This window comes from Dermacentor andersoni, chromosome 5 (assembly GCF_023375885.2).
Source record: "Dermacentor andersoni chromosome 5, qqDerAnde1_hic_scaffold, whole genome shotgun sequence".
Taxonomy (NCBI): Eukaryota; Metazoa; Arthropoda; class Arachnida; order Ixodida; family Ixodidae; genus Dermacentor; species Dermacentor andersoni.
In genome coordinates, this window is record NC_092818.1 from 113,466,399 (window position 1) to 113,489,191 (window position 22,793).

The 22,793-nt window shown below is 47.3% G+C and overlaps 2 protein-coding genes across 4 annotated transcripts in view; one reads left to right on the top strand and one right to left on the bottom strand.

Annotated features, from left to right (window-relative positions):
* The window catches only part of timeout (circadian regulator timeout), a 316,230-nt gene that overhangs the window by 199,087 nt on the left and 94,350 nt on the right, over window positions 1-22,793 (bottom strand). The window contains exon 15 of the mRNA XM_050178451.3: window positions 4,476-4,523. Coding sequence (XP_050034408.1) covers window positions 4,476-4,523 — 48 coding nt within the window. The remainder of the gene's footprint in view (window positions 1-4,475; window positions 4,524-22,793) is intronic.
* The window catches only part of LOC126531066 (uncharacterized), a 141,489-nt gene that overhangs the window by 95,462 nt on the left and 23,234 nt on the right, over window positions 1-22,793 (top strand). For 2 of the 3 annotated variants that reach the window (XM_055070945.2, XM_072288267.1), the window contains one exon: window positions 8,077-8,135. The exons of the other annotated variant lie outside the window; for it this stretch is intronic. The gene's annotated coding sequence lies outside the window, so the exon portion shown is untranslated. The remainder of the gene's footprint in view (window positions 1-8,076; window positions 8,136-22,793) is intronic. 3 annotated transcript variants of the gene reach the window in all.

Genomic DNA, 22,793 nt, shown 5'->3' on the forward strand with positions numbered 1-22,793 from the left:
AAGAAGCTGCAAAGGAACCCCACACTATGTCTCTGTGCTTCGAGTTGTCAATTAATTCGGCCTCGCTATGCAATATGCTAGCCTCGTGGTTATCTCAGATGGCAGAGCGATCGCCTCGGAAATGCGTTGGTCCGAAGTTCGATACCCGGAAGAGGACGAATGTTTCTTCAACTACGAATCTTTCTAAGAAACCCATACGAGTTTCCTTTGTAGCTTTGCGCTACATTCGGGTGGACAATTCTAAAATTCAAGATCAAAGAGCGCTTGAGACGCGGTTTAGCTATTGGTGCACTGCAGATTTCACGCAGCTATATAACCCTAATTCCCTTAATGCGGCTGCGCGTAAAAACTTCCGCGGGAGTGTGGTAGCCTGAGAACAAACTTGCTATATACAGAAAGACAACTTTATCGCTTTCTTGAGGGACGACTTGCGGTGACCTGACTGCAATGGTCCAGTCTCAGCAATGCCGTACTAAACGTTACCACAGCATGACATTATACTTGCAAGGAAAAGTCTCGAGCCACCGCTGAGCAAGCGACAACAGGCAATGAGCTGAGCGCGACTTCCTAGGCAATGCAATCACCTTTATTACAGACCGCAAACGAGGAAGTTGCAAAATAAGCATTTCTCTTCTTAACGTTAATCTTTTTTTATTTATCTTAGATAAGCGAAATAATAATTATCCGCGTTAACAAATAGGTCGCGCGAACACCGGCGCGAAAGTGATGCATTGCCGCGAGCTGCACTTCAAGTGAGCCTGACGCGCCGCTTCCAAACTCGGTAACTGTTTCTTCCGGCTGCTGCACTAATTAAGGCACGAAAATATGGCCCAAAGACGACATTTTGAATAACTGTACTTGTAAGCGCGTACAGGTTAAAACCGTGGTAGCCCGTCGTCAAGCTCCTTAAAGAGGCAACGTCCACCCCAGAGCACGCCGAAAGATTCTCACACCAAACGGCGCGTGCAATACTTCAGCTATATCCGCCGCTTTCTCATTTCTCCTGTACCTAAGTATATGTCTCTAAACCAATTTTTTTAACTAAATTACTCGGATCTGCACAGAGAAACGAAGTTAGTTTAACAAACTGGCCGATATTAAAGGCTCGGGGGCAAAAAAAAAAAAAAAAAATGTGTCTGAAACCACGGAATGGTGTACAAAAGCAGAAGTTCGGAAACACGACGGACGAGCTTCGCAAGCGCCCCTCGGGACTATCTCAGCTCTAGTACTTCAGTTTTCGTTTCCTTTTTCTCCCTATCTGCAATATTGCGCGCGTGCTCAACGCAAAACTAGCTAAACCTAACTAGCGGCACTTGAAACTGCTCAACGCAATGACCATCCAATGGAGAGTTACCCCTGTTTGCTACACAAACCAGTTGGGAACAGAGAACACCTCGGACGCAGCGGGGAATGAAATTGTTCTGTGTATTTTATTTTCGCCAACGCGAGATATTTATGACGAGGTTCACTAGTAGCCGTACTATACCCGGCGGCACAATTCCTCGCGCGCAAACGCAAAACACATGAGCGATATACTGCGAGTAGAAGAAAAAGCGAAGACGAGACGCAAACACGGAAACTGCTGGGACTGCGCGATTTTCTTGGAAGGGAAACTGCATGGCCTTACAAAATGAGAAAAGGGGAAATATATAGACCTTAAAAACGACGCTTCCCCTTTCGCTCTGTGGACCTCAGAGCAACCGATTCCCGATGTGAACAGCTTGCATTCCTATTCAAACAAAAAGATGCTACGGGGATGCAAATTCTCTCTCTCTCCCTCTAGATTATATATATATATATATATATATATATATATATATATATATATATATATATATATATATATATATATATATATATATATATATATATATATATATATATTGCAACGGGTAAACCACACTGACTTCAACACGATATTTAATGAAAGCACTAGCCGCTATCTTCTCTAGTTTCCCGTTCTTATATATATATATATATATATATATATATATATATATATATATATATATATATATATATATATATAAGTTCCCGTCCTTAACGCATCTAGGACAGTTTTGGCTTGGTCTTTCGCACTCCACATCAATGTTTAACCTTCGGATTGAGACCGCCATATGAACAGTAAAGCAGCCTACGGGGAAAAAAAAAAGGGGGGGGGGGGGCTGGGGATCCGAAATCGGACAGCACCGGAGAGAAGATTGGGCCAGCAAGCAGTACGGTTGCAAAATTCCCCCAAAGACTAACGTCTTCGACGCTTCTGATAACATTTTACAGGCTTATAAAGCAAACAACCAAACCGTCCCGGACAAACGCAGTCAACGAACGGAGCAGTACCTTCGTATAGATGAAGTAATGGAACCGATCTTCTCACCCCCTCCCCCTCTATCCACCTTCTGGCTGTCGCCGCTTGTACAACGCAACGATCACGCAAGAGATCGAGTTGGGACGGAAAATGAGCCGTGCGCAAGATTTCGTAAGGGAAGGAACGGCCGTGCACATCGGAATTGCAGCCGGAATAAGAATCCTCCAATTTGCCTTCTTCGAGAACCGGGCGAGGACGCGTACACACGCGCAATCGATTTTTCACGAAAAATGCGGGACAGCGCGCAATAAGAAACACAGTATATAACTGTGTTTGCGCGCGAAGGATAGCGCACTCGCTGCTCCTATAGGGATTCGCGCTGGAAGGTTGCTTGTGTCGATAAGAAAGAAAGAAAGAAAGAAAGAAAGAAAGAAAGAAAGAAAGAAAGAAAGAAAGAAAGAAAGAAAGAAAGAATTCATGCAAGGGTTTGTCGTGCCGTTTATTATTTCAAATGGACAAACAAACAAGCGCAAACGTTTACTGTATTACAGACTAATGGAAATCTGTTTTACTAAAGGTGCAGCAGTGACGCTTACGCTTCGTTACGCAATAATCTGAGCCCTGTAATAAAGAAATAACACTAGCTCGAGCCAATCAGGAGCCCGATCCTGCGACTATACGCTTTCCTGCATGCACTCGCACTTTCCATTTTTGTTCTTACTTTCTCTCCCTCTCTTGCTTTATCAATTTTTTGCGGGACACTTTCCCGCGATGCGCACAGACGAGAGCGACGCATCTATTTTTCCTGCCGAGGCCATCGTAAAAAAAAAAAAAAAGAAGAAGAAAAGACTCACGCAACAACTCCTCTGGGAGTGTCTGGGTCTAAGTATAATAAGCATTGTGCCGCTTGCTCATCTCCACGCAGCCCAGTGTCATTATCAATGTCATGAAACTTGTTCCGACTAGTATTAACCTTTATAAACTCTTATCGTTCGTTATCAGCCTTATCGGACTAGATCTGAGGCTTATAAACCCTTATCGGTTGTTATCAACTTATCGAATTCGATTCGAGCCTTATCAATAATCATTATCGGTCGGTATCAACCTTATCGCAATCGACCCGATTTTTATGAACCCCTATCGGTTCCTATCAACCATACCGGAGAAGATCCGACCCTTAACAACTATCATTGGTGGTTATCAACTTTATCTGACTTGATCCGACTCTCATTAACCCTTATGTGATTCTTAACCTTACCAGAATTGCTCCGACCATTATCTTGTCGCTCTTTAGCACCTCATCCCTCCGAGTCGAACCATTATCAACAGTGACGAGACCTATATAATCCCTGATCACTACTTATTATCTCAACGACTGATTATCTGTCGGTATTGCGCGACGTGAAGCACATGAGCCCTCAGAAATCAGTGGCATTTCGGTCGGTGAAAGAACGACCCAACGGAAGGCGCATCCCACGACCACCTAAACGCATCGGGGTTCTTGCGTATTTGGCATTAAATTTTCGCAGAAACCGGAATTTTCCATATGTCTACAATGCTCCAAGACGGCTCTGCGTGCGGTCCCAGAGATGGCTTTTATTGCATCATCGCCAAATCTTTCAACAAAAAATTCATAGAAACTGTTCTGCTTTGACATTTGTACCGCCGGTACAACACATTCATATGGCTCAGATAGTTATATTCACCTTCTGCAAGCGTCGGTGTTTAGCCCAGTGGGCAATACGCTCGGCTTCTGAGTGTAGGGTCGTAGGCTCGAAACTGGCCACCGCTAACGCTTTTCCTTTCTAATTATATTTATTTTACACATTATTTTCTTCATAGCGATTCGTCTTACGTGTCGGACGGACGGACAGGCTTCTTCGTTCTGCAGGCATAGAATTGCTTACGCATTTAAAAAGAAAAGTATTCAGTAGCAAGAATAAACCTGAAAAGGTGCCCAAAAAGAACCGCAACCTTCTCCATTACGGCGTCCACAATAGCCATTTAGTTGCTTCGGAACGTAGAAAGAAAAAAAAGAGACTATCAAATGACCCCAAACCAGAAAAAAGAAAGATACTATCAACACACACGATAAGCTATCTTACTGCCCTCAAGAAAAGCTCGTCCAAAGAGTCGAGTAACGGGAGGACTTGCCCAGCACGCAGCTTACCTTCGTCGCGCTGAATCTCCTCGGCCGCCGGTGCTTCAGGCGTGACACCTGAAAGTTAACAAGCGCATAAGGATCAGCTTCACATTATCTAGGGGCACACCGAATGGCATGAGTGTGTGACACATGATGTCGCGAGAAAAAAAGAAGAAAAATGGCACTAAACGATAGCGCTGGGCACTAAACGATAGCGCGCGAGAAGGGACACACATTATGCCACAAAGAGAAGAGCAGTGTATGCAAAAGTACAGTAAGTTCACAAGGCACAAGAAAGAAAGCGCATATGAATCAAGGAAGCAAACAGTAAATATATTTATATATACTGGTCATGAAAAAGCAAAGAAAAACTTCCCAGCCAAAAGCGAAGGAAGCAAAGGAACAGAATAGTGAAACGTGCTAGCAATTAAATACTAAAACAAATGCGTCAAGGAAACGATTGCAAATGTCTGAAGTTTCCACTTTCGTCGGTCAATGTCTCCGTTGCGTGTTGCCATACATGACCGGAAATAGGTAAGGATTTGAAAGCACCGCCAAAAAAGGGCAAGTGGCAACAAGTCAGCTAACTCGCCGTATACGGCAGCTGCTCGCTCATAAGCACCCTCCCCTCCCTCCCCAACCCCTCCTTTTTTTTAAACGGAAGCTTTTCTTTGCTGACTTCGCTGGGTTCCGTGACCATACCGGTGTCCTGGCCTTTCCCTTGCCGAATAGGCCAACCAATCAGAGCGGAGGAAGCGCACCGCGCGCGCCGCTAGGTTCCTTGCAGCACCACCCCATGGCGCTCGCCTCCGTGCATTCGATGCATTCGTGGCAGCGACGGCGCCGGCCGTGCGGGGGGAAAGCAAGAGAGAGAGAACAAGAAGCTCGCCTTGGCGCATCCTCGATCGTCTCCACAGTAATGAGGAAGTAAACGCTTCATGCAGGCAGAATGTATTCCAACAGCGCTACGTACGTATGCATTTGCTGCCTCTCAAACCACGATGCGTTCAAGGCGTCCGTCGCACTCGCTGGAAGTCAGAAACTCCGCTTCACGGGCCCCTTACCAATCACACGGCAAATTTCGGTTATACGCTGGAAATCATTACGTGCCCTCTAAGGAGTGTTGTACTGCAAGAATTGTTCAAATTGATTCATTAATAGCAAAGATAGAAATATTTGAAGTGGCGCGAGCCCGTGATTTCAGGACGCGAGCGTCACCGTCAACAAAGACACTCTCTCCACTTGGCCCGCCTCTGCAAGCGAAATTACTTCCCTACGTTCTCCCTACTGGAGCTGCAAGCTCACGTGACGAATGCGTCACGTGAGCTTGCACGAGGACACCTGACCAGTGCCACAATCATAAGCAATAGGGCACACGTGAGAGGTTGAAAGATCATGATCGCGTCACTGGAACACGGTAGAAAATTAGATAGTTTCCTTCTCTGCGCGCGCGACCGCACGACGTGGAAACAACCGGACGAAACGGAAGTACATATCTCTTGCTACGGTACGAAGTGAAACAAAAACGCGCAGACATTCGGTTTGTATGTTCTATAATTTCTCTAAACATTCATTCGTCAATTGAATGAACAAATTACACAAATAAATGACGTTGCCTCGAATAATTCTCGAAGTCACGGGTAACTATGAGCGACGTCACAACGCTGCCATGTACGTAGGGGCACTTGCGCGATATGCGTCGACTCTCCGGCTTGGAGCGTGGCGCCCGCGAGGAGAAAGGCAAACGGTGTTTGTTTCGAAATTTAAGCTCTTTTCATGGCGCGTAGGAATGTGCAGAAAACAATCGTTAGAGCGCATTGTACGCACTGCGCTTATCAGCTCAAAATGGCCAGACCTAGTGAAGGGCCCTTTAACAAAAGGCTCGGCATAATTTCTCTGCGCCCACGCTTTTGTGTGTGCGTGTGTGCGCGTGCGTGTGCGTACGTAGGTGTGTGTGTGCGTGAGTGAGTGCGTGCACTCGTCTTCTGTCTCTTTATGAACCCACACAAAGCTTCGCTGTATATAGATTCCAACTCGTTGGATCTGCAGAATTTTTTCTTTTGTTTTATGCCACGGAAGCTGGAAAAAAAAAAGATGAGCAGGGCCGCTTACATAACAGCAAATGAAACCGTATCGGAAAAACTGAGTAAAATAAACAATTTTCTCGTGGATAAATTAACTCATAAAGTAACGAACGCAGCAAGAGAGAGAGAGAGAGAAACGATCCATAGAAATGCAGAGAGGCTAACCAGAGTTAGTTCCGATTGGCTACCGTCCGCGGGGGGAATGGGGAGGGGGATACAAAGAAAAGGAGAGCGAAAGGGCGGAGAGAGAGAGAGAGAGAAAAGAACTAGCAAACCGCGTGCATCGGTATAGCGGGCGGCGTTCCCAAAGTTTATCATGACGGCCCGCTGACGGCAATAACCTTAGTAGCGCGAACACAGCCTTCTGCGCAGAGTCTCTTAGGGAACACAGGATGATAGCTTATTTTAGCTCTCATCGTGAGCGATTGTCCAATCGGTCCCACACTATGCACACCACCTGCCTCTCGGTAGTATAGCGCGGGCAGATACAGTTATAATAGGCGTGAGGCTATCATCACAGCTGCAAGTGTCGCACGTGGGGCGGCTGGCCATTCCGATAAAGAAGGCACGGGTCTGTGAATGAGACGCATTGGCACAAACGGTACAACGTGGTCTGCCCACGTCGTGGTAACCCAGGCGGTAGATGTATCTGTATGTCCAGAGATAAAGAACGTGAACGGCACACAGTGAAAACGTGCCGAGTTCCACAGAGGCAATGTACATTAACGGGACATCGATCACAGCCCAGCCGCAGCGCCTGTTCGCGAAAGCGGAATCAAAACACGTTAACCGCTTTCATGCTGCGGTATTCTCGAAACCATTGAAATATTATGTCGTTTCCCTTGTCGTGGCTCCGATTAAGTGTCTGTCGAATGTGTGCGGCCAATTGTTTATTGGTTCCGTGGCGCATTGGATTTTATTGCGTTCTATACAGAAAGCAACGAAACATTAAGGGTGAGCGCGTGAATTCTCACTTGCCAATGGAGGCCACATTTGCATTCACTCATGTGTTGCATCCCTTTTCTGTTTTCTAGAGCGCGTATGTAATATCCTCATTTCTGCAAAAGAGGCAAACGACGCAGCAGAATTAAGATATTATTATTATTACTATTATTATTATTATTATTATTATTATTATTATTATTATTATTATTATTATTATTATTATTATTATTATTATTATTATTACACTACATATCCTTCGAACAACATTACTTAAGCTCACGGTTACTTCAATAACTTACAAGGACGCAACCTGATGATGTCCAAAATAATTATTAACACGAAACTTGTGAACATGCAAAAAGCATTACAAAGTTTAAAAGCCGATGTACCTTTTTGTCCGCCGTTGCGAAATATTAACTACCCGGGTTCGCCGCACGAATAGTGAAACAAAGTGTAAAACAGGCATTTCGGAAGGGAGAAAAAAATGAACATTCGTATAGAATTCCCAAAATCGTATTCTTAATCTAAGATATAGAGGTGATCAAAAAGAGGTGTCGGTTACGGATGTTTCAACGACTCACAGGCGTTTTCTCTTCCAGGACCTGCAGTGGGATTCCCACCGCAAAGCGGATTCCTTGGTTGACGTCCGCAGCCCCATGTAAGCAAACTGTCAAGTGCTCTATTCTTCCCACGAATGCATAGAAACGTATTAAAATGATCCCATAATGGCCAGCAACAATACGCCGAGACTCCGTGTCTCAGACAAAAGTTTTTGAGAACACTCGCAAGGGAGAAATTGTGGAAAAAAAGTTTGCAGTAACGCGGTAGCTGGCACAATACGGTGTCATCATTTAAGTTTTACGGAATTTTTAAAAACCACCTGCAGCAGATAACATAATTCTGCTCCTTGAGCTAGATTTTTCACAGAGGCGGACATTACTTGCACGAGAATTCGAAACACAACATATTCAAATAATTCAAAAAGACCCTAATTAACTTTTTAATTATTGTAGCCGCTGAGTTTTCAAGGCGTATCCACTCGGAATGAATTTCCAGAAAGACATCAGTTCGGAAGTATGCGCCATCAAACTTGCCACAAAAATGCGCTGTTGTTCCAGTCACTTTTTGTTAACAAAGAACACAATCTTTCCTACATTGAAGCACAAAAGTAACTGGAACACCCATGTATTTCGTCCCACACTTTGGGAAGCAATAATAATAGTTATTATTATTATTATTATTATTATTATTATTATTATTATTATTATTATTTACTTCAAGTTCACATGAAAAAAAAATCAACTCGCGCTGCCATCTTGCTGTTAGCGACAATGCATACTTACACAACTTGGCAGGCAGTGATGGTCGCTCGTTAACCTTAACTGCACTGGATTTAGCTCACTGCGGTAAATCAGGCAACGAAAAGGCGGATAAGACGGCTCGTAAGGATCAATATCATAGAAATTTACGATAGGTATCTTTCGCTAAAAGTGAGGCACATCCACTTTGCAGAAGACCTTTCTTAAAGAGCTACAGAGTACCCGCTCGGTCACTACGAGTTTACTCTTTTGACACAAAAACTCAAAGCTCATAGGACGCCTGCCACACAGTACAGACTTTACATCATGAAGTTGAGGTGGGTGCTACAGCACCCACCTCAACTTTCGCCGATCTCTGTCGCGAGACCTGCCCTTCTGTGGCGGAGTCGGCTGAGCAGGAGCTACTATACTGCACAGCGTACATTGGAGAAACGGCTAGATACGAGATAAATGTACGTCGCAACAATGTCAAAGTACTTTGATGCCCACGCGCACGTTAGGTACATGATATAGTCAATGAAAGCAGTGCCAAGTCGTCGAATTCTTGTTCAGCTACCTTGAGCTGACAAGGTGCCTTTCAGAACTTTAACCATAATTCGTCCTAAAATATAAATAATTTCAAATTCCAAAAATGGTATCAAGACAATAATAAGTCGTTTCTTAAATTTTTTAATACCTTCCAGGGTCTTTCTCACTCTCCCTTGTAATTTTTTATTGAGAGGAATATTTCCACAAGACGAAACCTCTCCGAGTGTTTAAATAAATAGTGGTATCTCTTGCTGCGTCTGCTGCCGGTGATTTCAATGAACTCGCCCGGTTCCGGTTTGGGTGAGCAGCGCGACTCCTTTATCGTCCTCAGCTCGGTGAGTTCGTTAGTCGCCCAGTTCAGGGTTTCCAGAGACCCATTTAAAGGAATTTTAACAGCGAGCGGCGTGGCAATAAATGTACCGCACTTTACAGAAACATCCGCTCCTAACTTTCCAAGAGGCATCTATAAAGACGTAAACCGAAGAGAAGCCCACCGAAATATGCCGGCCAATAAAATAAACGTCAATTACTTCGCCCGGCCGGCCAGTTCCAATAAATCGGGCGCCTTGCTCAATGGTGCAACGCACCCTACACACAACACGCCTTGCAAGAAAGCCGAATTGCCGTCAGGCGGCACGGACGACTGGACGCACACAGACAGCCGCTGAGCATGATGGGACCCGAGGAGTGGTCAGCTTCGCCACGGAACCCACCAAAGTGCGCCGAAAGAAAACACGGCCACGCTTATTTTTCTTCTTTTTTTTTTGCTTTCATCCCGTGCTCTCGCTTTTCCTAAAGAGAAGGAACCAGTTAGGTGTTGTTCAGGTTTCCAGAAGCCCAATCGCTTGAGACGAAAACACTTTCTGAGCCGGGGGAGGGTCCGCCGCTACTTCAGCGACGGCAACCGGTGGAGAGGCGTCGCCTCGAAAAGCAACCCGCATTAGAGGGCGAAGCAAAATAAATAATTCGCCGAGAGAAAGGGGCGCAGAGCGCCAGCGGCCACAACGGCGAGCAACGGCAGCGTGGAAAACGCAATTTGTTCCGGCAGCATCGTGTGGCGACTTCGACAGGTGCGCGTGACCCGAATGCCTCGGTTCTTATAACGCCCCAGAGAAAAGTGCTGCGTCTAGGAGGGGGGAAGGTAGAACATCGGCCAACGGCCTCGCAACGCAACGCCGAAAGGCGTCGAGCGAGTTGTAACGGCGCGGCGCGCGACCCAGCCGCGGGCGATGCGGCGTGCGGCTCTGGAAAATCGCAGCGCCCCGCCGACACCTCCCTGGGTTCCACGCCAGCGGCGAGGCCGAACGCACACCGCGCCGTTAGCGTATGTATAGTTTCGTGCAGTAGGCGCAATGGGGCGACCGATACCAGTGGCTGTTATAGTCAAGCCATTCAGAATATACGTTCCGGTAGCGCAAGAAGCCTTTTAGAGGGTTGTAAGTGGAACAACAACAAAAATTAAGCAGAATGTCCAGAAGAAGCAGAAGAAGAAGAAGATATGCGTAGCGTTATATGGCGGTCGGTGCGATGTAACTTCATAGCCACTGTGCCCCCGTGGCTGCTGCGATAGTGACGAGTGCGCGCACACAAGAGTACGCGCGCAGCGCCGCCACCAAACTCAGCGCCAGTACGCTTGAAAAACTGAAGCAGCGCAAGAACTGCGTTTTCTTCCGCAGGAGAAGGATGTGGCGATGGCGCCAGATTCGTTGCTTTTGAAAACGTTCCGGAGTCCAGCCGTTCTATAGCGCAGTCTACGCAGGGACTTGCTCGCTGCACATGCAGACCTGCGCGTCGACTACTAGAAACAAACCCAGCGACGATGTTTAACTTGTTTCCTTGTGTTAGATTTGAAAACGTTGAAAGTGAAATAATAAGAACAACGGCGCTAGGCAGGAAAAAATGGAAAGGGAAGAAGTGCACGTTTACCCTTATGGCTTTAAGAAGCATACGTGTTCTCTCTCCGCTGGACTGTGTAGACGGGAACAGACAGAACTATACCGCTACCAGTCGTTTCTGCTTCAGAATCGGGCACGAGACAACTAGTTGCAAAAGCAAATAAGCTAAGGCAACGCGCACATTTGCGAAACGTATAGAGGAGTAGGCGGAGAGTGCGTACAGCACCAATGATGCACGCAACACAGTAGCAACGCGTAAAATAACAGGCACAACACGGACGCTAACAACCGGGAAGGAGAAAGAAAAACGCGCGACAGCATAGGAACGTGCCCTTTTCTCGCGCCCGCGAGCAATGTTGCACCGTAGGACTCGGGGGGGACCGCGGGAGGGGGGGGGGGGGGGGCGACAGCCATGCCCGAGCCCTGTAGCGTTCGCTTTGCGAGGCGAAAGTGCCGATAGGATTAGCGGTATAGGGCCCGTGTCTCGTTCGCCTAACGCCATGCGACGTGCCGCCAGGGCAGGTCAGACGGGAGAGCGGGAAAGGGAAGGGATGCGAACGGTAATGCGCGCTGATCTCGGATAAAGCTCGTAATTCCGCCTCACCCCCACCCCCCTCCCCTTCCTCAGACGCCACACGCCCCCCATACATAGCTACATATATATATTTATACGCCATCCTCAACGCGGGCCTATTTCGGCAGTGCTGGGCGCCCTCGTCGTCGCGCAGGAACGTGACCTGCTTCGGTGAAAAGGTGTTACGATTCCGTCGCCCCGGGAAATCGGCAGCAGGAGGTATATAGCGGGTGCTCGAGGGGGTGTGTGTACGGCGACGTAATAGCAGACAGGGCGAGGCGACAAGGCCGAGAAATTGTTCGCCAGCCAGCGTGAAAACGGAGGCGCCGGCGCCGCGGCTTAACCAAATCAGCGCCGCGGAACGACAGTTTTCTTCTCGCTCGTAAACACGACGCGCGTATAGCCAGGAGCTATACAAGGAAGCTTGCAACGCAGCGACAGGCGGACACCCCGCCTTCGACAGTCACGCACAATGCAGGGAGGAGGGGGTCTCGCTGCGCGAAAGGACACGAAGTATAAAGCCGCCGTTTATGCCATTGCAAGACGACGCTTGGCAGTATCCTGCGAGGGCTGCCACTTCGCTTCCAGCAGGGCATTTCGTTTCGCACGACAGAATGTGCCAATTGGCCGCACGGTTGTATCAGAAAACTAGAGAACTGGACACAGTATCCTGTTTCCACGCTCAGTGAATACTGACAGACTTTCCGGACGAAAGCTGAACCACGTTGATGTATTTAGGCATAGCAAGCGCAACCGCGGATGCGGCCTAATCGTAGAGCCAATAGTAACTCGCCGCGTCTCAGGTGCGCGGAAGCTTAAAAGAGGTTCACCAATCATGACAAAACAAAAGGAATTGTTGCTGGTCAAGCTGGCGCGAAAAGCAGACACCGCAGAGAGAGTGTGTTAGTCGCTGTGTCTGTCGTGCACTCTGTGCGTTGGGTCTGTCCATGCACCATTAAAAAAAAAGAAAAATTGTATGTCAAATGAATTGCGTATTCGAAGGAATAACCAGCAAAAGGCTGTGCAGCATAATCACGGCATAATAACCAGAACGTCCACGAAACTCAGTAGAACGCATATGTAGAGATGATCGGGCGAACCACCTTATGAGACAACCCCCCCCCCCCCCCCCAAAAAAAAAAAAGGAGAGGGGGGGACTGAAGCTTTGTTTTAGGCACGAAGTAGGGACGATGACAAATATAGCACTACTACGAGCAGTACGTAGCTGCAGAATACCGTTTGCAGAAAACGCTGAAAGCGGCAGCCTGCGAACAATCTACAAGACTGAGAAGTTTCGTGCGCTAAAACGAGTATTAATTGTTTCACAAAACAGCGTGTGTAGTGCGCGCCACGGTGCCTGAGACAGTAGTAATAGTAGGACCAAGAAGCAAACTCGCTGGACAAAATGTGAAAGGCGCGAATAAGGAAAGTCGAGGAGGCGAAGAGTGTGGTTGTCCGAAGCAGGGGCGCAATTGACCGGCACGAGAGAATGACACTGTAAAGGCAACATGAGCTTTGCATTTGCTATAATATATTCCCAGACGACGACGGAAGACGTCCGCGCGCTGAAGTTGGCAGGAGCGTCCATTTTCGAAAGTGCATGATCCCACGTTCGATGCGCGGCTGAGATACGCTACACAAATACGGACGATGCGTCTTCCTTTCTTCCACGCCTATGGTACGCATTGCATCGTTCGCAAGTAAACTTGGAGATCATTATCTGAGAGCTGCTAAAACGATGGTCGACGGCAACGCGGTCGCGAATACGTCCGGAAAGTCCGTACAGGAACGTATCACTAAGAGAAAAAAAAAAGGGACTAAACAAGAATTTGACACCGTTAGCCCTCTAAGTATATATGCGATACATACTCAGAGTATGCTACCTAAGTAGGCGATAGCGTAATTTATGTATTTATACGTTGAATACTGTCAACTTCCTGCTGGAGGTCAATATAGGGAGGGCGAAGCAAAAACGAAGAAAAGCATCAGTTAGATGGTGATACTTCGAAAACTGCGCGCGTGCGCCAAGAGCGATCTTGCACACTCTTCATTATCATAGTGACGTGTACATACCTCGTACGTCTTACGAACTCGCCAATTCGTGCACACTGTGACGCGTTCAATGACACACCTCGAGCTTTCTGTAAGATACGTTCGAGGCGGGTGAAGTCCGCGCCTGTAATGCTATGAAGGAATGAGTGACCGACGGTGGGATCGAAGCTCTGTCTTCCAGCACAGCAGCGCCATGCTCTGATCACTAGGCCATCATTATCGCACGCATGCTTTTCTCGGGCCAAAGTCACTCTTTGAAAAGACGGGCACGTACATCTCGTGTCAGTTTCTTGCGTGTCAGTTTCTCGTGTCAGTTTCTAGCAGTCACTTTCTCTCGTGACTGCTACCGCTTTGAGGCGCTGTGCAAGACTGCACTGCCTTCGGGATACTGTCCCACCCTCGAGATCGGCCCATAATGGCTGGTAGATACCTAACAGAACGGTGACGGAAAGAGTGAAGTTCGCCTACAGCGTTATCGCATTAATAAACACTCTTCGAGACTAAATAAAGCGCATTCGTCTTAACTGGACGTAATTAGCGCGCACCTCGTATAAGCTGCCACTGAGAAACTGAAGTGTGTCGCCGGGGCAAGTTCAGTGGAGAATTGCGAAGGCTGCTCCATGCCGTGACGTGACGGCCGCTTGTCACAACCCACATAACAAAAAAAAAAAAAATAGAAACTCAAAATCACAAACACAAGACTCACGTGTCACCTAGAGCGAGTTGATTAAATGTAAGACGACGTTGAAACTATATTGGCTGCCTCACGTGTCTACTTTCCTCGAGCGAATATATTGCATCGGTATAGCACAGGAGGCTCCGAGGCGTCAGCCAGATTCCGAACGGCGCTGCAGCGAGTGCCGTACTCCCTTAATTACAATTGCACGATCAAGAAGAGAGACACTCGGCAGTGATATTAGCAGACAGGCACCTATGGAGCGACAGCGTAACGGTAGTTAATGTAAAAATAAAATTAAACAAAGTTTTATCGATGTTTCCGTCACGCTGGCGAAGAACGCTGAGTAATATATTGAATGCGAGCCTAAAGCCAAGGGGCCATCTTGTGTTCTTCGGATTCTTCGGGCACGTCATGCATGATTTCAAAACATTATCCCAGGTTCCTCAGGAGCTCAGATTTCAAGGCGCTACAATTTTCGCGCGATATGAAATCAACTTCAAGGAAGTCAAAATGAAAGGAGTACAGCTACTGGACACATGCTAAGAGCTTGCGAAGAGTAAAATGGCTGAGGGATGAAATTTAAATGGATGATGCTTAGTATACACGAGAAGCTTAAAAAAAAGCCCCGTTATTGCTTATACGCTTCTGGATTACTGTAAGTAGGACGCCACTAGTAGTTTCACATACCAGAAACGCGTGGACACAAAACTAGTCGGTGCATATGCATGCCTGCATTCATCACTCAGAGTCAGAATACGAATAAAGCCGTTCTGAAGATACTACGTTGAAGCTTTGCCGGCATAGTAGCAGGGATGTGTCGCATTCGGTGAAAGGAGAAAAAAGAAAGGCTATTTGGGGCACCTTTTCTGTCTGTAAATGACGTATAAAAAATAAACATGTTGAACTTGAAATTATTTCGTGCAGTCGTCACTGCGGGTTACTATAGTCAAAACTTAACTCGTGATAAAACTCCTAAGACAGCTGGCGTGCTTTCGGAAACGCACTTTCGTTCACCATATAACGAGCAGATGATTATGAAGGAGTGCGATGATCAAAAGAATTCGGGGAAATTTTGATTGATCGAAAGTTTAGTTACTTGCCGCGTTGCTGAGGTCACACATTAGCAAAAACAACCATAACGAAATTTGGAAGGACGCTTAAGCTCCGCCTTTATGAGTGGAACAAGATAGCATACAAAGATCCCCCCCGACTGCTTCTCACGCTTCCCGGCAACTACAGCTTATGTACGTAATGTTTTCCTGAAAACGCTGGCGGCGAACGCTATACACGAAAGCAAGCTTTCTGGTGTTTCTTTTTTTTTTGATGGTGTTGCAGGGCACTGAGTGGGCCGCGCCGCTTCTGCTAAGACAAGCCTCAAACGGCAGCTGGAAAAGGGGTTCGTGTTTGAGTTTCCGCGTAACAGAATTACGTTTTCTCGTACATTCAAATTACAATCAGACCCTATCATGTCTGTGCGGTGTGTGTAAGTCGTACTCTACGAATTTTCTTACGCAGTCTCCTTTGAGAAATTCAATCACTTTAGTAACGCCTACGCGCCACGCGGGGGGCCTGCGTGGTTCGGGATGATTTCTTAGGCAGCGGACGACGACGGCGGATTTTCGGCGACACGGGGTCTTAACGCTATCACGTTAATACTACAGCCATAGTGTTTCCTATAATATACTACAGGGAAGTCTAGCGCTGGTGTCATTGACCCTCCATGGGAATGATGGGAAGTACATGGATTTGTCTGATCTTCGTGCTTGTGAATTCTGACATTCTTGTGGCTTTGTTTATTACACTTTATATGCCTTCACTGCCGTAAATTTCAGAGCAACCTATACTCTTCGAAGTGCAGAAGACGCTACGAACACGCACAATCGCTACTAATTGCAACGATTTAGTTTGTCGCGGTGGCCAAATCGAAACGCGCCAAGTACCTCAAGGCACTGGCATGCCCGCGAAAAATTCACAAGGGCGTTTCAGATCGATTGTAGACGCATGCGTCCATGGAATAATGGTTTCAATATCAGGCTTCTGTGCTAGAGGTCCTGTTTTCGAATCTTGCCGTCGGACAATTTTAATAATTATTATTCAATTATTTATTACGCAGTACATTGTTGAAAATGACGAGTGTGCAAAGTCACGAAGCCGTTTGAAGCCAGAAGAACGAAGTTCAGGCAAATCTATGTATTTCCCATAATTCCCATGCTGGCTGAACCACCCCCAATGCAGCTCCCGTAGACACTAGCGCCAGAGATCGTTCTAGTAATTATTGCATGAAACTCAATGACTACAACGACCGAAGCTGTTGTTTCCATTCGAAAAGAAGGAGTCATCTAAGAACAGAACTGCTTCACGATGACGACAACGTAGTTATACGCATATATGAGCTGCTATACCTCCATGACCCTGGGAAGTACACGTAACACGCAAGACATCCAAATAAGGCGTAAGAGGCCCAGGAAGGCGCAGAGTCGGTCCACTGCTATCAAACAAGAGAACCTTCAGTATATAGGGAGGCAACGTCCTGACAGGGAGACCTGTCTTCTTGAGGGCTACGGACTGAGGCTCCCCTTGTGCTCCCGCTATTGATCAAGTAAGCAAGAGATTTACACCTAAGATTGCAGGAGAGCACACGTACGTGCTATTATTGGCAACGGCCGTACAGACTGAGAAACACCTACACACAGCAAAGCGAACTCCGACCCTCAGTTCTAGCCAGCAGGCCTGCAGCTCTCGCGCCAGCGACGCCCCACACATGTAACAGAGAGAGAGAACCAAATACAGACAAGACACGTGCGGCCGGTGGGCCCAGCCGGCCGTGTGCAGGGTGTAGTTCGACAAAAGTTCCTCGCTCGGGCAACACCACGCGCACCCTGCAATTTTCACGACGGCGCAGCCGGCGACGAGCTCGTTGTTAGCGAACGACAGTTATTAGCTCGGACACCGGCAGCCAACCGAGCGAAGGAAGCGTGCGCGCCGGCTGACTGGCCGACAGCCGCGCAACCGCCGCGCGCCCTCGGGTACACACAGCTTGAAGCAGGGCGGAGGAGAGCGCAGAGGCAATCGGAAGCGTTGCCATGGCCACCGAACACAAAGCGCGCCGCTGTCACGGTGCGATGTCATGTGAGCGCGCCTCTAGCTGTTCCTCACTGTAACGGGGCGAGCGAAGACAAACGTCCTGGACGGCAGAGTGATTACCAGAGGAGGGCCCCCGGCCAGGGCTCGAACAACGGGCTGCACCACTGTTCGCCAGATACACGGTCACGTTTGCTGCCTGCACGTCTGAGCAAACTCTCGCCATCTCTCTTGTGCAACTTTCTTCTGGGCCGAGATGAAACGAAGACGAAGAACCGAACAGAGACGGGCGGGCGACAAAAGGGAGGCGATCGCCTTCTTCCCGATGGGCGTGGTCACGCTTAGGCTTCGGCGCGGCTGAAATCAGTCAAGACCTCCGACGACCAACGTAGAGGTATACAGGAGAGTCGGTCGCTAAACCTCGACACTTATTTCAAGACTTACTTCAAAGCCTTTTTTCAGCGCTTCAACATTGGCATAAGGTTTGCAGAAATGTACGAATACAAGCTACTCTGCTCCACCCCCGTTCCTTCGTTGCCTTCGTATGTCTAAATCATTCGTAGTCTTTCGCAGCTTCTGCTGCGCTTTCACGCCTTGCACTGCACCGCTACAAACGCACCCCGTTCACACGCGCATTGTCCAAACGACAAACACGATACGCACAGCAGCTTATATTCACGCATTAATGGTTCATGCACTGCATCATGATGTCAGACGGGCTAAATCACCTTATGCTAGTACGTACATTTCAGCGTGGCTAATGTACAACGTCCGCGTGCTACTTTCGTTAAAGGCCAACCACACGGAGCACGGAATGCGCGTCTCGCTAAGCACAAGTGCAGACTAGGGTAACTGTATATGGCTCCCGCAGGGAGCCATATACAGTAACTTTAGTGTAGACCGTTGGACAGCGCTCCTAGGGTCAGCTGCAAGCAAAATTAATTTTTATTGCACGAACGTGTGTCCTCCTCGCATCTTTATGAAGAATAAAACAAGTTTTTATTATCAATATCGTCATTTCATGTCCAGCATAAACACGCACAGATTCATGTCCAAACGATGAAAACGAACAGTGTAAGTCACGTGTCCTTGCGTCGCATCCGCTGCCGATAATTGCTGATGTGCGACGCTGCAGTCAGCGCGGAAACTGATTTCGGGAAGGAAGGAAGGAAGGAAGTAAAACTTTATTTGGTCTTGCAAGTAGTGATAATTAATCACTAAGCGGACCGCTTAGTGAATATAAAATGCTCTGATTTCGGCGCTTTCACTGGCGCTGTAGGCATCGCCAAGTCCTGTAGTAAGCAAACTTGGAATAAAAACATGCATAATTTGGGGTGCAGGGCTCCTTTAAAAGAGAGAGAAACGTGCAATCTCTGAGGTTCTCCCAAACGAAGTCTTTTGACAGAGGAAAAGAAAACCAATAGAATACCTAAAGCAGAAGCGCACAAACGACGCCTTCGAGTGATGGCGCGTGAAGCCAGCTTCATGGCCGCACCGAAAGGTGTCTAGCGCGTTGAATATAGACGAAATATATATATATATATATATATATATATATATATATATATATATATATATCAATTTCCGGCGTCTCCGCGCCAGTGACACGTGCACTTCTTACAGAAAGGAATTTGTTCCAACATAACGACATTCACCGTACGACTGCAGAAGCAGGGAAGCAAGGGACACATAAAAGAATGTACGGCACACGATACCTGTCCAGCCGATGCGACAGATGCCTTCCGCAGGGAGCGCGGATTCTCCGCTCGCAAATCAACGTCCGGATGAGCTGCCATGGCAACGATACCTCCTTACGCCGCTCTGGTTTCCTTCGAGACAGCTTCCTCCGGCACATGGAAGTTGCACTTCTGCTTCTTATTCTGTTACAGTGCACCCAGAGCTCTTGCATTCTTTTTGTGTTTATTTTTTTCTGTTTTTTTTTTTTTCACTTCCGACGTCCTAGATGTTGAGCCTAAGGCACGAGCAATCGCTGTTCGCTGTCAGACCATTCAATTTCTCCCTCTCTCTTTTTCCCCTCATTACTTTCTTGAGTGCCGGCTTCTGATTCAGTTGGGAACGTCTCTTTATGTTAACGACAGTATGACCTTTTATCAACACTCTGCTAATATATATATATATATATATTACGCATGCCGCATTGAAACAGGCACCGTGCACACCTCCTCTTATTGTTTTTTTTTTTTCTCTGTCTTCGTACGGCAAATGTCGCGTGGTTCAATAAATTTCTATCTAGAAGGCGGAGATGTGTCAGGTAAATCTATTATTTTTCTCAGTCTACGCGCTGTCTCATGCAAAAAGAAATTAGTTTGCCTCGGTCTCGACAACACGTAATCATTATAATGAGGATTGGCGCGCTTTCTGGGATGTAACTTAAAGGTGTGCTGACCAATACGGGGCAAGTCAAGTTAAAGCGGCAGACATTTCGACAGCCTCGACCCATGAATTTCTCGCTCGAACTCTTTGCGCAGGCTCCATTGAGGCATTTATAAACAGGCACGCTGGCGCTGTGTGGCGCAATTAGTACTTATCTCTCGCATTTGCCGACTCTTCTAGAACGGTGGCAGAGTGGTCGGCACAGCAATAGCGTTTATGCGGTGACGTCATCGGAGCGGCCGTACAGTACTGTACAGCCAGCACGGTGAAAAGCTGCGCGTTATTCCAGCAGCGCTGCGGAACCTGTGAATCGGACAACAATATGGCGTCCGTGACGTAATTGGGACAATCCCTACACAACAGCCAGCAGGAATTCAATATTAATTAAGAAGAGGAAAGAAACGCTGTGGAATTATTAGCGTCCCGTCGGGACACAGCGTATGCTCGGCATCGAGTTAACATCGGCGCCATTGGGCACTACTGAGTTTGGGCAACGCCAAATGAAACGAAGACGGCTTATCTAGGCGGCTCGCTTGGATCTCTCTTCAGCTCGCACGTACATATCAAAAATGTGGCGAAGCTAAGAAGCAGAGAGAGAGAAGAGAGAGACAGATATACAGTTAGAAAGAAATTACAAATAAAGAGCCCCCCCTTCTGCTTCTTGCGACAAATGTGATCACGACGTACTCCGCGCATTTCAGGAATAGAAGCCTGCATACAACGTAAACGTTAGCTTGCAACGGCACTGGCGCAATAACTAGAGCAATAACTAGCGCACTAGCGCGGTTGCAATAAGCAGTCGCATCCCTCAACGTCGCCAACAGCGACGAAAAAAAAAAAAAGTTCATGAAGTGACGTACAATGACCAACGGAAGCTGTTCTAAATAACGTTAAAAGCGCGAGAGCTAAATGCATCCTAAGAAAAAAAAAAGAGAAAAAGAAAACAAGAGCTATGTAACGGTGGATGACCAGTGTGTAGCACATGACAAATAGGTGACACAGAACTATATACATTCGTGCTTTGCATTTCGCAATATATTGAGGCAAAGAATTTGAGACCGAAATCACCACACGACTGGCAGTGGGCCAGTGCCGTCAGTGCCTTCGCAGTGGGAGGGGCAGTATCGGAACGCTGGCATGATGAGCGGCAACGGAAACAGCGGTGGAAAACGATGATGAGCGCGCGAGCAGTGGCCCGAGCTATTGCTAATGATGATAGATTTTGATTTCGCATATTTGTTGACGGACACGAAATATGCATGGAAGCCCAGCCATAAACAGCTTCGCTGTAATAAACAACAGAAAGAAAGAAAGAAAGAATGCGCCATGCAGCTACTTAACAGCTGAAACACGGGGCTAGTTCTTTCATTTCTGGAAAAGAAAAAAAAAAAGAACATTTGTGCAAAAAAACGGAACACCCCAAAAACTATACCTGTGCAGAAACACGCGGCCAACACAGTCGTCACCGTGTATACTCAATGCCCAAGGCTTTATACAACAACGTCGTTTCTCCCACAACGGAAGCTGGAAGCAAGCACGGAACAAAGAAAAGAAATAGAGAAAACGCGCAACCGCAAATTGCATTCTGTGACGGTTTTCCCGTTCCGATTTTACGGCACGGTAAAAATATTTCTTCTTTTTCCCTTCCATACGCAATTCAACCGGTGCTAGGCACGCTCACCCCCCCCCCCCCCCCCTCTAAAAGTGAGAAAAACTCAAACGAGATGGCATCACGTAGAGGACCAGAATACACGATCGCACGCCTAACGTGGGGACACAACTTCACTCCTTTACGTGAATGCCGGCCACGAACGAAAAGAAGAGAAAAAAAAGAAGGAGGGGAGAAAGTTGGAGATACACGAAGGAAAACATGAACACCACAATGCCCAGCGTAATGTTCCGACGACGTAAACAGAGACCACTCAATATGGAACGAGAAAAGCGAGGACACGAGCAAGAAGGACCCGAAGGAAGCTAACTATCGCAAAAAGAAGGCATTCGGAAGCGAGACGACGCGGCCTGCAAAGCAGAAAAAGTGGGGTCAGGTTTAAGATTGGCCAAAACGTCGTAAGCAGCCGGTTCCAAAACGTTTACTGCTGAGGACAGAGGGAGGCGCGTGACGAGGTCGTCGGCGTCACAAGAAAAGGAAAGAAAAGAAAGAAGCGGTAAAACGAAACACGAAACAAAGAAACGTCCCAGAAGACAGGCCAGAAAAAAACGCAATTCGCTTGCCTTCGGAGACGCGGAAAAGGAGGGCCGCACTTCGGCAACCTCCCGTCATCATTCACGGTTTGTATGGATCAGATTCAGGGTCGTTCCGGCCGTATAGCACACTCTACCCGCCCCCCCCCCCCCCCGCCCCTCCTTCTCCTCTATCACTTTCTGGCACTATAAATATCTCTACAAGTGCACAAAAAACATTTCCAGGAAATTTATAAGAAAAGGTATACAACGACGACGCACGCTGCACACTATAGAGTCGGTCAAAGGGGAGTGTTATTCCTCTTAAAACCAGAGACCAATACAACACGAAAATCAGAAAAAGAAGAGAAAACGCGATACAGAGAAGGCCGAAGTCCCAGCGAAGAAATCGCATCGTGGAAGCGAGTTAAAAATCCCAAAAGAAAAAAAAAGATACGGAAGAAAGAAAAAAAAAAGAGAAAGAAAGAAACATTACAAAGCGTAGAAACAAGGATACGAGGGGTCACGTTCCCGCCCGGTCCCTCCTCCCTCGCCGCGTTGGTCGTTTTCCCGCCGACGATCGAAAGAGCGGCCGGCGATTAAACTTTAAGCA